A 14,698-nucleotide genomic window follows, 5' to 3' on the forward strand; every position below is an offset into this window, starting at 1 on the left:
CTGTGGCCAGGGAGTGCAGTGGAGGATGGCCCAAGTGCTTGGGCCCTACACCCCATGGGAGACCAGAGAAGCACCTGGCTCCTGCCATCGGATCAACACGGTGTGCCGGCTGCAGCGCGCCAGCCGCGGCGGCCATTGGAGGGTGAACCAATGGCAAAGGAAGACCTTTCTCTCTCTCTCTCTCTCTCTCTCTCTCTCTCTCTCTCTCACTGTCCACTCTACCTGTCAAAAAGAAAGAAAAAAATGTAATTAAGAGGGCAGCGCTGTGGTGTAGCATGTAAAACTGCTACCTGCAGTGCCAGCATCCCATATGGGCACCGGTTTGAGTTCCGGCTGCTCCACTTCCCATCCAGCTCTCTGCTAATGCCTGGGAAAGCAGTGGAAGATGGTCCAAGTGCCTGGGCACCTGTACCCACACGGAGACCCAGAGGAAGCTCCCGGCTCCTGGCTTCAGCTCAGCACAACTCTGGCCATTGCAGCCATTTGGGGAGTGAACCAACAGATGGAGGACCTCTCTCTCTCTGCCTCTGCCTCCGGCTCTCTGTAACTCTGCCTTTCAAATAAATAAACAAATCTTGGGAAAAAAGTAATTAAAAGAAAAATTCATAATAGACATTTTCCATGAAATTTAAAAGATTCCATATATATATATATATATATATATATATATATATATCTTCTGTTGTTCCTGTTGTAGGATAAATAGTTATGTAAATGTGCAGAATCACTCTGTAAGAAACCAGGGTAGAAGGAAAGCAGAATTTCCACTGGTTCTTGTCACCTGGATTATAAAATTTGAAGCTCATCCATCTAGCTGTCCCAACTACCCTGCTGGCCCACATATGAGGAAAGAATGATCCCGACAATCCCTCCTGCAGCCTCTGTGTCCCACAAAATTCACTGGGCTAGGTTCTCTTGCTGTGGCCTATGACGGGCAAGTGAGAATGCATTTCCGTTCCGTGCCCAGTGAGTAGTGAGGGCTGAGGCTCTCTCCTCAGGACTGTTCAGGACACAGTCGGGCCTTAACCTCCCAAAACAGATGAGTCTGGTAATGAATACACATCTATGATTTTTCTTGGACTGGGACCAGCAGTCCTTTTAAAATTTTTCATTCATTTTTATTTATTTGCAAGGCAGACAGAGACAAAGGTAGTCAGAATGATAAAACCTGTCTGCTGATCTACTCCCCAGGTGCCCCCAACAGCTAGGGCAGGGCCAGGACTAACCCAATGCATAGAAGGCAGTATTGGTCTCCCACATAAGTAGAAGGAACCCAAATACTTGAGCCATCATCTGCTGCCTCCCTTCAAGTGCATTTGCAAGAAGTGGATTAAGAAGCAGAGCTGGAACACAAACCTAGCCCCTCAGTACAGGATTCAGGCATCACTGTGCTATACGCCCACCCCTGGGAGCAGAATCCTGTCAGTCTAAAAGCACAAGCTGATATTGACGCTCATGTGATCTTGAACACTTTAAGTGCTAACATCTGTATGCACCAAGGTTATGCAATGACCCAGCTGCCTTTCAGCAGAACACCCAAAAAATCATGCTCTCAGATATCTGCAGGACAACTGTCTCTGTGTTTGTATTGATAAAATTTCCACCCATACTGCTTTGTGATGAATCCACAGACAACTAGTCCAAAGAGGTGATCCTGGTTTCTCTTTATCCACCAGAATCTCCCAACATCACAACGGGCTATAACCATTTTGTGGAAAAATTCACAAGTGATTCCAGTAGTGTATGGTTTTTATGCATCTTGAAGTGCTCATTTTGCTCCAGAATGTATTTTCTTTAGATTTTTTTAATAAGTGTCATCAATTCATTAGTGTTTAATAAAATATGATGTTGGCCACAGTGATATCAGTAAGACAAATGAATAGGAAGTCCCAGGTCTTCATTTCACCCACAGAGTCCTGACTTAACAACATCCATGGACCAAAATCTGTAAGAGCTCCACAAGCCGGTTAAGGCTTTACAACAAGCCCAGATAAGCACAAAGCCAAAAGGAACTACCTCACAGTGAATGGCAGCATTCTTTGTGTTTGTCAGCCAAGACCCTGCCAGTCCCAGAAGCACCATCTCAGGATAAGCAGAAACCCCCCAACTCCTAGCATCTGTCTTGGAAGGGAAAGAGAAGATGTGTTGTTCTCTCAGGGGCTACCTGAGGAAATGCGTTATACCTTGCCTGACTTGGAGTTCTAATGGAAATGGCAGTGGCCTATGGGTACCAGATTAGGAGCCACTGAGAACTATGGAAAACACCTAGTTATCCTCCCAGAGCAACTTCAGTGCCAGAAGCAACACACCAGGCAGAGATGATGATGTGACCTGGAGCACAAGTATAAACTCACACACAGCCCAGAGAAGATGCCTCCTAGCAAAGGTTTGAGAGTCCCCAACAATCTCCGTGAAGGTCTTTCCCTGTAGGAATCCAGTCCAGAAAACTTGGGGAAGATGTTTTCCCCAATGATCACATCTAACCAGAGAACAAAAGGAATGCATAGAAACTGGGAAATATGATCCAAAGGAACAAATTGCTTCACCAGAAATAAGTTACTAAACCCTCTTTAAAGATATGGAGAGGGGCCAGCACTGAGGCGTACTACGTTAATCCTCCACCTGCAGTGCCGGCATCCCATATGGGTGCCAGTTCTGGTCCCGGTTGCCCCTCTTCTGATACAGCTCTCGGCTGTGGCCTGGGATTCAGTAGAAGATGGTCCAAGTGCTTGGGCCCCTACACCCACATGGGAGACCAGGAAGATGCACCTGGCTCCTGGCTTCGGATCGGTGCAGCTCCAGCCCTTGAGGCCATTTGGGGAGTGAACCAATGGAAGGAAGACCTGTCTCTCTCTCTCTCACTGTCTGTGTAATACTACCTGTCAAATAAATAAATAAAATCTTTTAAATAAAATAAAGATATGGAGATATTTGATTTTTAAACAAATTCAAAATCATCTCAAAGATTGTCAGCTAGCTAAATGACACAAAGAGATCAACCGCAACCAGAAAAAAAGGAATAAATGAAAATAAAGATGACAAACTATAAAAAAAACAAATTTTGGAGATAAAGAATACAATAACTAAGTTGGAACATTCTATAGAGTGTTCAACAGCAGGTTCAAGTACAACAAAGAATCAGTGAACTTTTGGACTTTTCAAATAATTTATTTACTAACAGTTATATCTTTATTTTTAACACTTTATTTCAGGATAGTTTTAAATATACAAAAATTGTGAGGTAGTAATACATAGAGTCCCCATATATCCCTCATTCTACTTCCCCTATTACATCGCATGTTAATATCATTGTTACAGTGAACCACACCCATCTTCCCCAATTATTTTAAAGACTATTTATTTATTTATTTGAAAGAGGAAGAAACAGAGAGATATCTTCCATTCACTGGTTGGCTTCCCAAATGGCTGCAATGCTTGGAACTGGGCCAGGCCAAAGCCAGGATTGAGGAGCTTCTTTCAGATCTCCCATACAGGCAGAAGGGTCCAAGCACATGGGCCCACCTCCACTGCTTTCCCAGGTGCATTAGTAGGGGGCTGGACTGGAAGTTGAGCAGACACCGCTGAAACTGGCACTCATGTGGAATGCCAGTGTTGCAGGCAGCAGCTTTACTCACTGTGCCACAGTGATGCCTTTTCCCCGATCTTTTCATCCCGAACACTTTCACTTATTCCATGACTCCCAACCTCCAGTAATCAACATTTTTGTGTTAAGATTCAGATTTTTTTTATTTGAAATTATCTAGTCACAGGAACAAAAGAAAAATAATGAATAAAAGTAAATAAAACTAGAGGGATGTATGGGATACCGTAAGAGATATGCCCTATGCCTTATATTCCATATGCCTTATGGAAATTACACAATAAAAATAAGGAAATGGAGTAGGGCAGAGAGCCATTTTTAAGAAACAATGACTCCTATTTGGAGCTTCCTAAATTTCAAGAAGTAAGTCCATATACATATTATGAAAGTTCAGTTAACTCCATTAAAATAAATCCAAAGGACTACCACTAAGCCAAATGATAATCAAAATATCCATGTTGCAGAAAAAAAAAGAGAATCCTGAAAGCAGCAAAGGAGAAGTGACTTATCACATACAATGAAGCTCCTAAAACACTACAGACTTTTCAGATTATCTCTAGGGTACCTTAAAAATTCTCATGCCAGGGGCTGGAGCTGTGGCATAGGGGTGCCAGTTCAAGTCCTGGCTGCTCCACTTCTGTTCCAGCTCCCTGCTAATGCACCTGGGAAAGAAACGGAGGATGCCCCAGGTGCGTAGGCCCCTGCCACTCATGGGGGTGACCTAGAAGAAGCTCCTGACCCTGGCTTAGGCCTGGCCCAACCCTGGCCATTGCAGACATTTGGGGAGTGAGCAAGTGGATGAAAGATCTCCCTCTCTCTCTCTACCCCACAGTCGTGTATGTGTGTGTAACTCTGCCTTCCAAATAAATTTCACTTCAGTCTTCACAGAAGTTGAAAAAATCAGAATCTCTGGTGGCAGGACCCAGGCCTTAGATTAGGTGAACAACCCTGGTGGTTCACTAAAAATGGAGCAGTGATAGGGGTCCACACTGAAAACCAGCACAAATAAGTTAGATAGGTTCAAAATGTGATGAAACATACAGAAGAATTATGGAAAAGACGTAAACTTGAAAAATCCAGAAAGGGTTGTTCATTTGTCCAGGATTCCTGGATCATCAATAATAAACCACAGAGAGTTCTGCAGAGCTAAAGTAGGGTTCAGACATGCAATGGTTAAGATGTATAAAAACTCTGTAATACTCTCCATTAAAAATGGCAAAAGAAGCAATATGCAGACACAAAATTTAGAGAGACGAGAGCCTCATACATCATGTAGTTAGAGGTGAGATTTGTACTTCTAGATGCTTAGTTTTGCTTCCTTTTTCAACCTGCAGTCCAAACGCATGGCAGAAGGACAGAAATTAGGCTGTGTTGCTGAGGAGCTTCTGTATGGCTCTCTTCAAGTCCCTGTTCCTCAGGCTGTAGATAAAGGGGTTGAGCATGGGGGTGACCAGAGTGTACACCACTGAAGCCCAGGCACCCTGCCCCGGAGAAAGTGAGAAAGTTGAACTGAGATAGACCCCAAGACCTGTTCCATAAAACAAGCAAACGACTGACACGTGAGAGCCACAGGTAGAGAAGGCTTTGTACTTCCCATCTGCTGAGGGGATTCTCAGAATGGAGGACACAACTTTATAGTAAGAGAGGAGGATCCCTGTGATAGGGAGAAAACCATAGATGATGCCCACAAGATATGTGAATACATCATTGGTGAAGGAGTCAGAGGAAGTGAGACTGAGAAGCTGAGTAGGCTCACAGAAGAAATTAGAAATTTCCACTTTCTTGAAGCAGGAATTCCTTAAGACCATCAAGTTCTGCAGCAGGGAATACAAAAGGCTGCCCCCAAAGGACACCAAAACTAAGAAGCCACAGCGGCCAGGATTCATGATGGCCTGGTAATGCAGGGGGTGACAAATGGCAACAAACCGGTCATAGGCCATCACGGTCAGAAGCAAAGCATCCATGCATCCACAGATAATAGAGAGAGACATCTGTGTCAGGCAGCCCACATAGGAGATGGCTGTGCTGTGAGTGTGGATGTCCACAATCATCTTGGGAACCGTGGTGGAGGTGAAACCCACGTCAGCCAAGGACAGGTTGCAGAGGAAGAAGTACATGGGGGTGTGCAGGTGGGAGTCTGAGGCGACAGCCAGGATGATGAGTAGGTTCCCGAGCACTGTGACCAGGTACATGGACAGGAACAGCCCAAAGAGGAAGGGCTGCAGTTCTGTCATCTCTGAGAAGCCCATGAGATGGAATTCTGCGACACATGTGATATTTTGTGTTTCAGTATAACCTGGGAATCTTTGAAAAGAAAATAGCATTAGTATAGGAAAAAATGGCTCATGGCCCTTGCATATATTTTCAATTCAACCCATTATGGGTATAGCACATGAGTAACTCTAAGGTTCTTAGAATAAATTGAATTAAAAATTTGGGGGGACAATACAATTTTGAAGTTCTTAATCTTTTGAGGTGTGTTTTACATGTTTTTCAAGACCACCACCTCTGTTTCACACTTGGAGACCATACAACGTCTGCCATCTTCCTCCACAGTGACAGACTCAGTCTTCCTGGAGCTCCCTCTGATTGGTTTCTGTGTTCCTCTTCTCCATCTATGCACACCTGCTTTAGAGACACTCACCTGAACTGAGAACTGTCTGTGATCACAACCAAATGCAACCAAATCTTCTAACAGAAAAGAACAGGAAGTTCGTTTTCCCCATATAGGACAACATCATTCTAATTCAAGGAAATGAAGAGCAATCAAATATATCTTATTTTGTTCTCAGGCCATGATAGAAGCCCATTTGACTGAAAATATTTATAAATACTCTATAAAGTTAGGACTGTATTATCTAGACCCTAAATTGCACTTGCTTTTTCATGATTGGAAACTATTGTTGTGTGTAGGGTTTCATCATTCTTAGGTTTTCTGGTTTCTCTCTGTTATCTCTTTTTCTCTGAGAGGCTGACACACAGGGAGACTCCCCCAGATGCCTGTGCTGTGTGTGGCAGACCAATGCAGAGGCTGGGAGCTGAAACTCAATCCAGGTCTCCCACATGGGTAGCAGGGGCCCAGCTGCTTGTGCTGTCACCTCTTCCTCTCACAGTCTGCACTGGCAGGAAGCCGAGTCACAGCCCAGAGCCAGGAATCAAACCCAGGTACCCCAGGTGGGAGGAGGACATCTTAATCATGCCTGTTTGTCTCTTTAAAGTCATCAAGTACATCCATCCTCATCATTAGTGGATGGCAGACGTTCATAAGTATGCTTTAATTAAATGCACATGACCGTATGAAACCACTGACCACAAATGTTATATTAGTGTACTCTTACCTGTCCAATATTTAGACATAATGAACTATTTAGAAATACCTGAATTTTTAAAATTTTATTCATGTTTTTATCTATCCCCTTTGCTCTCATGCTTTCATCTACCCTGTATAATCTGCTATGGAAGAGCTGTATCTTCTTTAAATATTGTTTCCATTTTTCCTCTCTTTTCTATAGAGACCTGGTAAGACTGCTTTATACTTTTATGATCATAAATCCCCTTTTTTACAGTTGAGATATTTGGTATCAGGGAAGGCCAAGACCATTGGAGTCCCAAACTTCCTGTACATAATTCAAATATTTTCATGTTATACCTTCTTGATTCATTGGTTGCAGTTTTCTATTCTGGCTGCCTAAAGGCGACTCCACTTTATTAATAGTTCATACTGTGATGAATCAAGAAAAGAATTGTAAAAGAATTCCAGAAAAGAATGTAAATGCACTTGAGCAGTTTCCTCATCTGTAAATGTGGAACAATAATTGTTCACGTTATAAGTCTGTGGGAAAGAAGCTTCTGTAAGTATTTTACTACATTCTTATTCACTTTTCATTTTATTTGAATCCGGGCTGCCTCCAGGGTGCACATGAGCAGGAATTGGATCAGAATTGGAGTGGTCGAGACCTGAACCAGGTCCTGTGACACAGGATGCAAGCTTCCCCACCTGAGGCTTCATTCACTGCAGCAAAATACAAGCTCCTTGTGCCAGTACTGATTTAGGGATCCTTAAATAGTTTTCTTTAAAACTTACCTGTGAAGTGTTTGGGGCTCATTGGAGTAGTGTGCTATACCTACTGCTCCTGAAATATACTAGTGTGAATTGATGTTCCGTTTTATTTTCTCTGTGAAGTACATTGGTCTCCTTCAAACACTTTGATCCTCACTTGAGAAGTCAACATTTACTCTGTCTACCTGTTATTATGACCATGTTTCCAAAATTTCTGTGCTTCTCTCCATACCACACATAGGAATATTTCTAAAAGATGTGTGTGTGAAATTGTTTGAGTTGCAAAACTTGATGATATTTCAATCTTAGTAATAATCAGCTGCATCTGCTGTTCCAATACAATATCAATCATTATTAACTATTCCCCCTTAAGATAGACCATCAGGCTGGCGCCGTGGCTTAACAGGCTAATCCTCCGCCTTGCAGAGCCGGCACACCGGGTTCTAGTCCCAGTCGGGGTGCCGGATTCTATCCCGGTTGCCCCTCTTCCAGGCCAGCTCTCTGCTATGGCCCGGGAAGACAGTGGAGGATGGCCCAAGTCCTTGGGCCCTGCACCTGCATGGGAGACCAGGAGAAGCACCTGGCTCCTGGTTTCGGATCAGCGAGATGCGCCAGCCACAGCGGCTATTGGAGGGTGAACCAATGGCAAAAAGGAAGACCTTTCTCTCTGTCTCTCTCTCTCACTATCCACTCTGCCTGTCCAAAAAAAAAAAAAAGACCATCAAATATTTCCCTGTGTATGTTTGGTAGTAATCCTTCCATGAAAACTCACTAAGAAATTTCATCTTGTGAGGGGAATAATAATTTCACTTGATTCAAATGGAGAATACATGGCCCTGGGAAGTGAGTGGAAAAATCAGCGTTTTAGTCCTGTGTCAGTCACCTACAACACTCAATAATGTGTATAAATCTCTCCACCTCTTTGTAATTGTGTTGTCCACTAGACATAGGAAGAATACACCCATATCTGTGACAGGTTAGCACCGAGGGGAATTTAGAACTAAAACACATCACTGTTGTGCTTCTTCTAAATACAGATTCTGTCTTTACAGAAATAGCAGCTTTGTTGATGGATGCCATCCTCAAAGGTCAGCTGAGGCTGCAATGATGACAACTCTAACAGGCGTCTCTCCTTGGGCAAAAATGTCTCCCTCCTCCCTTCTCCTCTGCGTTTTCCTTTTATTGTAACTCAGACCATCTCCACCTTAATTTTTCAATATTCATAAACAATGGTTATGCTATAGATTCTATTAACTGAAATTGCATGTGTCCTTCACAGAGACAAAAACACATAGTATCCTGAGGTTCTATTTCTATTTTACATTCCTGAAAGGGGTGAAGGTAATGACAAGAAAACACCAAGTGTATTGAAGCCACACAATTACACCCAATTATTATGAGCCAGGCAAGGCTTTCCTATATGTGTTGCAGAGATTTCTTTATGCCTCCTCTGGACCAAGCAACAAATGGGATCTGAGGAATCAAAAATGAAAGATTGCCATTCTTCCCAAAATGCAAAACTCATATATACATTTGTGAGGATATACTTACACTGTAAAATGTTTTGTCAGAATGAAAATTAAATTTTGAGTTCATTTTAATGCACAAATAGTTTTGGATATAAAAATTTTTGGTAATATTTGGAAAATGTGTATTATGAAAAACTTGTGCATGGATTTAAAAAACAGGTTTGGGCCAAAATGAATTCAAATATTTTATTCCATTTCTCCATGAATGTTTTGAAGTTCTCAAGCAAGGACAAGAGCAAAAAATCCTGATGCAGAAATAAGAAGGCACAATATCAAGCAGGTGAGTGATATGATTATCAACCTTAAAATAGTAAGAACAATATATAAAATTTTTCTCCCTTTTGATTCATCTATTGCATATAGATCACATAGGAAGCTTCCGTTATAAGTTAATTCATTGCTCAATGAAGTATCAACTCAGATGACAATGCCCCATGTCAGAGATCCTGAAAACATCCTCTACAACACAGGAATAATCAGCAGATTGGACAGTATTCAAAACTGCATGGTCTCTGGATCTGATGACTAAAGGTCTCCACTGTCTCCCAGTCATCAGAATGTGTTAAGCAGAGTTCCAGAGGTTAAAACATTAGGTACCTCTGAGATGCATTGTTAATCTCTTTCAGTTTCTACAGTAGAAATAAAACCTCACACCTCATCTTAATGTCTCTTTTTGAGATTAAGTAGGATGATTGTAAGAGTAGAGGAAGTTGAAAGCGAAGTGAAATCACTCGAGAGAAATCTTCCCTGAATGACCCTGTGCCTGCTCCGCCTGTGATCTTTGCCTTTGAATTCAGTTACATCTCAGGCTGCTGCCTCCAACAGTCTACAAAGAAACCCCAAAGAAAGAGTAAAATTAACAAGCGGTCTCTTCTTTGAAGGGACAGAAAAGTGAAAAGACTGCTTGAGTCATCAGAGGGGAATATGGGTTACATTCCTTATCTGAAATCAGCCCACCTGATTCAGCATTGGTTCCTCCTTCTTCCCTGACAACCCTTGATTCAAGTCAAACAAAAGTGCTGAGTTCCTCTCCTCTTCTATAGAATAAAAGTGTGTGCAGCATAACTTGGGAGATTATGTAATGACATGAAACAAGTGACTCAGGATGTAGAGTTCAGACACTGGCAGTTATAAAGTTTTCAATAAAATTTCAAGATGCTTTGGTTACTGGTGCACTTCCAATCACCTTCATGATCTTGTTTGGGTGTTCAGGGATAGTTTATACAGACTCATGTGCTACCAACATGAAAGAGATCCCAGTGGGAAGAATAACTCATTTCAAGAAAAACTCTGAATGAGAGCCTTGAACCCCTCTGAGAACCAAGAACACAAACCTCACAAATTTCTGAGCTGAAATTTTGCCTGATTCCTTCCCATCTGTCTATCACAGCAGTCATTTTCATCCTGGTGATGAGAAAGCAATGTTCCTGACATGCCCAGATCCTGTTACTTCTCCCTCAGCACTTACTGAGCTATGCTGCGTCTCGGCTGAAGCATGATAAGTGCTGATGGCTCCTCTGCTCCTCTTCTGCCTGCAGTACAATCGAGCCTCACATTCTTCACTAAGGACTGGAAAAGAGACAGACTCAGGCCATGTCCTCTGCATACAGGTGCTCACAATGGTATGGATCATTGTATGGAGCTACTAGAATTCCACTGGCAAAATCAAGGTCTAAAGGTGCTGGAAGACCTTGGGGAAAGGTGCTGGAAGAAACTTGGAAGACCCTAGGGGTTCAACGCACAGAGCTCCTCATTAGCCAGTGGGTCCATGTTATCCCAGTCTCTGAGGACTTGCTGATATTAATGGAAGTTGATTAGGGAAAAGTAAGTGTACCGGGAGACTTGACACAAAGAAGCTCACCTGTTTTCCTTTGCTTCCAAGTTGCAAGATCTTTACATAAATTTCAGAATTATGTCTCTCAATTCCACAAAACAATGTGTAATTTTTATATCTGTCAATGCTCTGGATTAATCATAAAATCTAGGGAAAATTAGATTTTCTATGCAAAGAATATGATTTCCTGTTTCTCAGCACTAGTCTCTCAAGTCTGCTTCTGATTTCACTTGCTAAGCATCGCTTAGGTTGCTGTGTCATCACTTGGTACCTTAGCTTTTTACTAACGTGAATGAGTATTTTTTTGAAGTTATGTTCTTATGGAATTACAATGAAGTATTACAAAACTATTATTTTTTACATATTTAATATACATTATATTTCAACTTAGGAGCAGCAAATAAAGAGGATACTTCAAAAAGCTATAGAAAAGTGGAAAAAATAATCGATAATATACATTTTCCATGAAATTTAAAAGACCCCCTTGTAAACATGTCTTCAGTTGTCCTTGTAGTGGGGCACATAGCTGTGGACTTGTGCTGACTCTGTAGAGTACCAGGGTGGAAGGAAAGCAGAATTTCTTCTGGTGGTTCTTGAATTCCCCCATGAACCAAGATAATAAAATTCATGCCTTTGGGCTGACACTTCTCACTTTGGGCCTGGTAAATCTACTTATCCCAACTACCGTGTTGGTCCTGCATGTGAGGAAATAATTCAACCAACAGTCCCTCTTGTATCCACTGTGTCCCACAGAACCCACTGGGCTGAACTTCTTTGCTGTGGAGTATTACAGGAGAGTGAGGGTCCATTATCCTTTGATGCCTCATGAGCAGTAAGAGTGGAGGTTGTCTTCGACAACCAGTCATAGGGATCCCCATCTTAATGACTCTAGAGGAGGAGACACAGGGACAATTTACTGTACTAGTGCCAGCATTTTTTTTTCATTTTTTTTTTATTTGAATGACAGAAACATACAAAGACAGATAGTGCATCATTGATTCACTCCTCATATGCCCACAGAGCCAATGCTGCATCAGGATGAAGTCAGGAGCTGGAATTCAACCAGGATCTCCCATGTAGGTGGTAGGGACCAAATTACTGAACCATCATCTGCCATCTATCAGGGTGCACACTAACACAGCTCAAATCCAGGCACTCAAATATGGAGCACATGCATCCCCAGTGACATTTTTATTGCTGTGCAGAATGTCTGTCCCCAGAACCAGCATCTGAAAGTCTGAAGGCACAGGCTGATATTTCTTCTTGTTAGTTGAGCACTTTAGGCATAAACAGTACTCTTGATGTTGATCTGTAAGCAGCACAAGAATGCACATATATCCCTCCTCTTCTCAGAATATTATAAAATCCATAAAACTATCACACTGTCCACCAAATTTCCCACTCAGAGAACTGTCAGATGCGCAGATTCATCTCTGTATTGTGTGTATATTTAGATTCCATTATAGTGCTCCATGGTGTATCCATGGTCATGTAATCCAAGTAGTGACTCGTTGCCTTTCTACCAGCAGAATCTCTCCAATGATTCACTATCAGGTACGATCATTCTGTGTAGAAGGTCAACAAATGTTCCCAGTGGCTTCGGAGTTTTGCTCATCATTTCACTCCTGACTGTATTTTCATTTCCATTCCCCATTCAGCTCCCTGCTAATGTGCCTGGGAAAGAAACAAAAGATGGCCCAGGTAGTTGGGATCCTGCCACTACATGGGACACCTAGATGAGGTTCCTAGGTCCTGGCTTAGGCCTGGACCAACACTGGCCAATGTGGCCATTTGGGGAGTGAACCAGCAGATGGAAGGTTTCTCTCACTCTCACTCACTCACTCTTACTCTCCCTCTTCCTCTCCTCTCCTCTTCTCTCTCTCTCCCTCTCTCTCTCTCTCTCTCTCTCTATCTCTGTAATTCTGCCTTTCAAATAAATAAATCTTCTTTTTAAAAGCAAATGGAGAATTAGTGATAAATAATATGGTAGATATGTGGAGTATTCAGTATAGTGCTCAGGAGCACTCTATGAGAGAGGAAACATCAGTCAGCATAAGGACTGAGCCTCTGGAATTACAAAATCAAAGGAACCAAAGGAAATGAATGAAGAGAAGTAAGAGCACAAGAGGGACTCATAGGAGGCTGTCAGCAGAGCAATATATTCATAATGGAAGTTCCACAATAAAAAGAAAAGGAAATAAGCATCCAGTACCCAGCCCTGTGTCTATATTTTAGATTAGAGCAATTTTCAAGTAAGGTTCCTATTTTTGAGATCCATACATTCCAGCAATATTTCTCAGTCGCAATAAGCCCAACCTTCTTAGCATTGTTTCATTGTTCATTTTCTTTCCTGTATATAGTTAACTTTAGAGACACTCAACTAAAGAATGTTAGAACAGGAATATGTGTGATAAGTTCATGATTGCAGTAAAATGTTTAAGACAAAATATAAACAGCATCATTCCACTTTTCATCCCAATCAGAGGAAAATAACTTTCAGCCCTGTTTTATTCAAATACTATGCAAAAAATTCCCAAATATAAAATATTGATCATTTCTATTGATTGCTGGGGGTGCATTATCTGGACTTTATTAAATGCAGGGGCCAGTACTGTGGCATAGTGGGTAAAGCCAACACTTGCAGTGCCGGCATCCATATGGGCACTGGTTCGAGTCCTCGCTGCTCCACTCCTAATCCAGCTCTCCGCTGTGTCTTTGGAAATAGTCGAAGATGGCCCATGCTTGGGCCCCTGCACCCGTGCGGGAGACCCGGAAGAAGTTCCTGGCTCCTGACTGCAGATCAGTGCAGCTCCAGCCATTGCAGCCGCCTGGGGAGTTAACCTGCAGATGAAAGACCTAACTCTCTCTCTCTCTCTCTCTCTCTCTCTCTCTCTCTCTCTCTCTCTCTGCTTCTGACTCTCTATAATTCTGCTTTCCAAATAGATAAGTATTTAAAAATGGTGGAGTTAGAAATGTGCCAGGGGATTCCAATACAATCCCATCAAGATTGCATGTACCAATGCCATCTCACTAGTCCAGGTGATCAATTTCAGATCACAATTGATCACACTGATAGGTCTAAGAGTCAAAGGTATCACACAAACAAGACTAGTGTCTGCTAATACTAACCGATAGGATCAAAAAGGGAGAGAATGATCCATCATGGGAAGTGGGATACACAGAAGACTCAGAATGGCAGATGTCCTAAATAGCACTCTGGCCTCAGAATCAGCCCTTAAGGCACTCAGATCTGGCTCAAGAGCCCATGAGAGTATTTTAGGCATGGAAAGCCAAGATACTCTGGAAAAAAAAAAAAGAAGACCTAAATGAAAGATCTCTGTGAGTGAGATCCCATTGGAAAGCACTGGGCCATCAAAGAAGGAGGTACCTATCTCTGAAGGGAGGAGAGAACTTCCACTTTGACCCTGTCGGAATAAGATCGAAGTCAGCGAACCCTAAAGGCTTCCATAGCCTTGACAACTCATGACTAGAGCCTAGGGAGATTACTGACGCCATAAACAAGAGTGTCAATTTGCTAAGTCAACAACAGGAGTCACTGTGTACTTACTTATCATGTGAGATCTGTCCTTAATGTGTTGTCCAATGTGAAATGATGCTATAACTAGTACTGAAACAGTATTTTACACTTTGTGTTTCTGTGTTGGTGCAAACTG

At 42.2% G+C, this 14,698-nt stretch overlaps 1 protein-coding gene across 1 annotated transcript; it reads right to left on the reverse strand.

The window, feature by feature from the left end:
• Window positions 1-4,962: 4,962 nt before the first annotated feature.
• Window positions 4,963-7,707, reverse strand: LOC133750039 (olfactory receptor 7E178-like). Its single transcript, XM_062179427.1, has 3 exons — window positions 7,686-7,707; window positions 6,246-6,292; window positions 4,963-5,952 (listed from the first exon to the last, which is right to left on the reverse strand). The coding sequence occupies exons 1-3, from the start codon at window positions 7,705-7,707 to the stop codon at window positions 4,963-4,965; spliced, it is 1,059 nt and encodes a 352-aa protein (XP_062035411.1).
• Between the last annotated feature and the right edge of the window lie 6,991 nt (window positions 7,708-14,698).

Source organism: Lepus europaeus, chromosome 20 (genome assembly GCF_033115175.1).
Source record: "Lepus europaeus isolate LE1 chromosome 20, mLepTim1.pri, whole genome shotgun sequence".
In the NCBI taxonomy this organism is placed as follows: Eukaryota; Metazoa; Chordata; class Mammalia; order Lagomorpha; family Leporidae; genus Lepus; species Lepus europaeus.

What these genes read in the sequence shown, in the direction of transcription:
- LOC133750039 (XM_062179427.1), bottom strand. Translation starts at nt 7,707, where the DNA reads ATGAGCCCCAAACACTTCACAG. An exon ending in GAGCCCCAAACACTTCACAG is followed by an intron (nt 6,293 to 7,685) that starts GTAAGTTTTAAA and finishes CTTTTCTGTTAG; the next exon opens with AAGATTTGGTTGCATTTGGT. An exon ending in ACAGACAGTTCTCAGTTCAG is followed by an intron (nt 5,953 to 6,245) that starts GTGAGTGTCTCT and finishes AATATATGCAAG; the next exon opens with GGCCATGAGCCATTTTTTCC.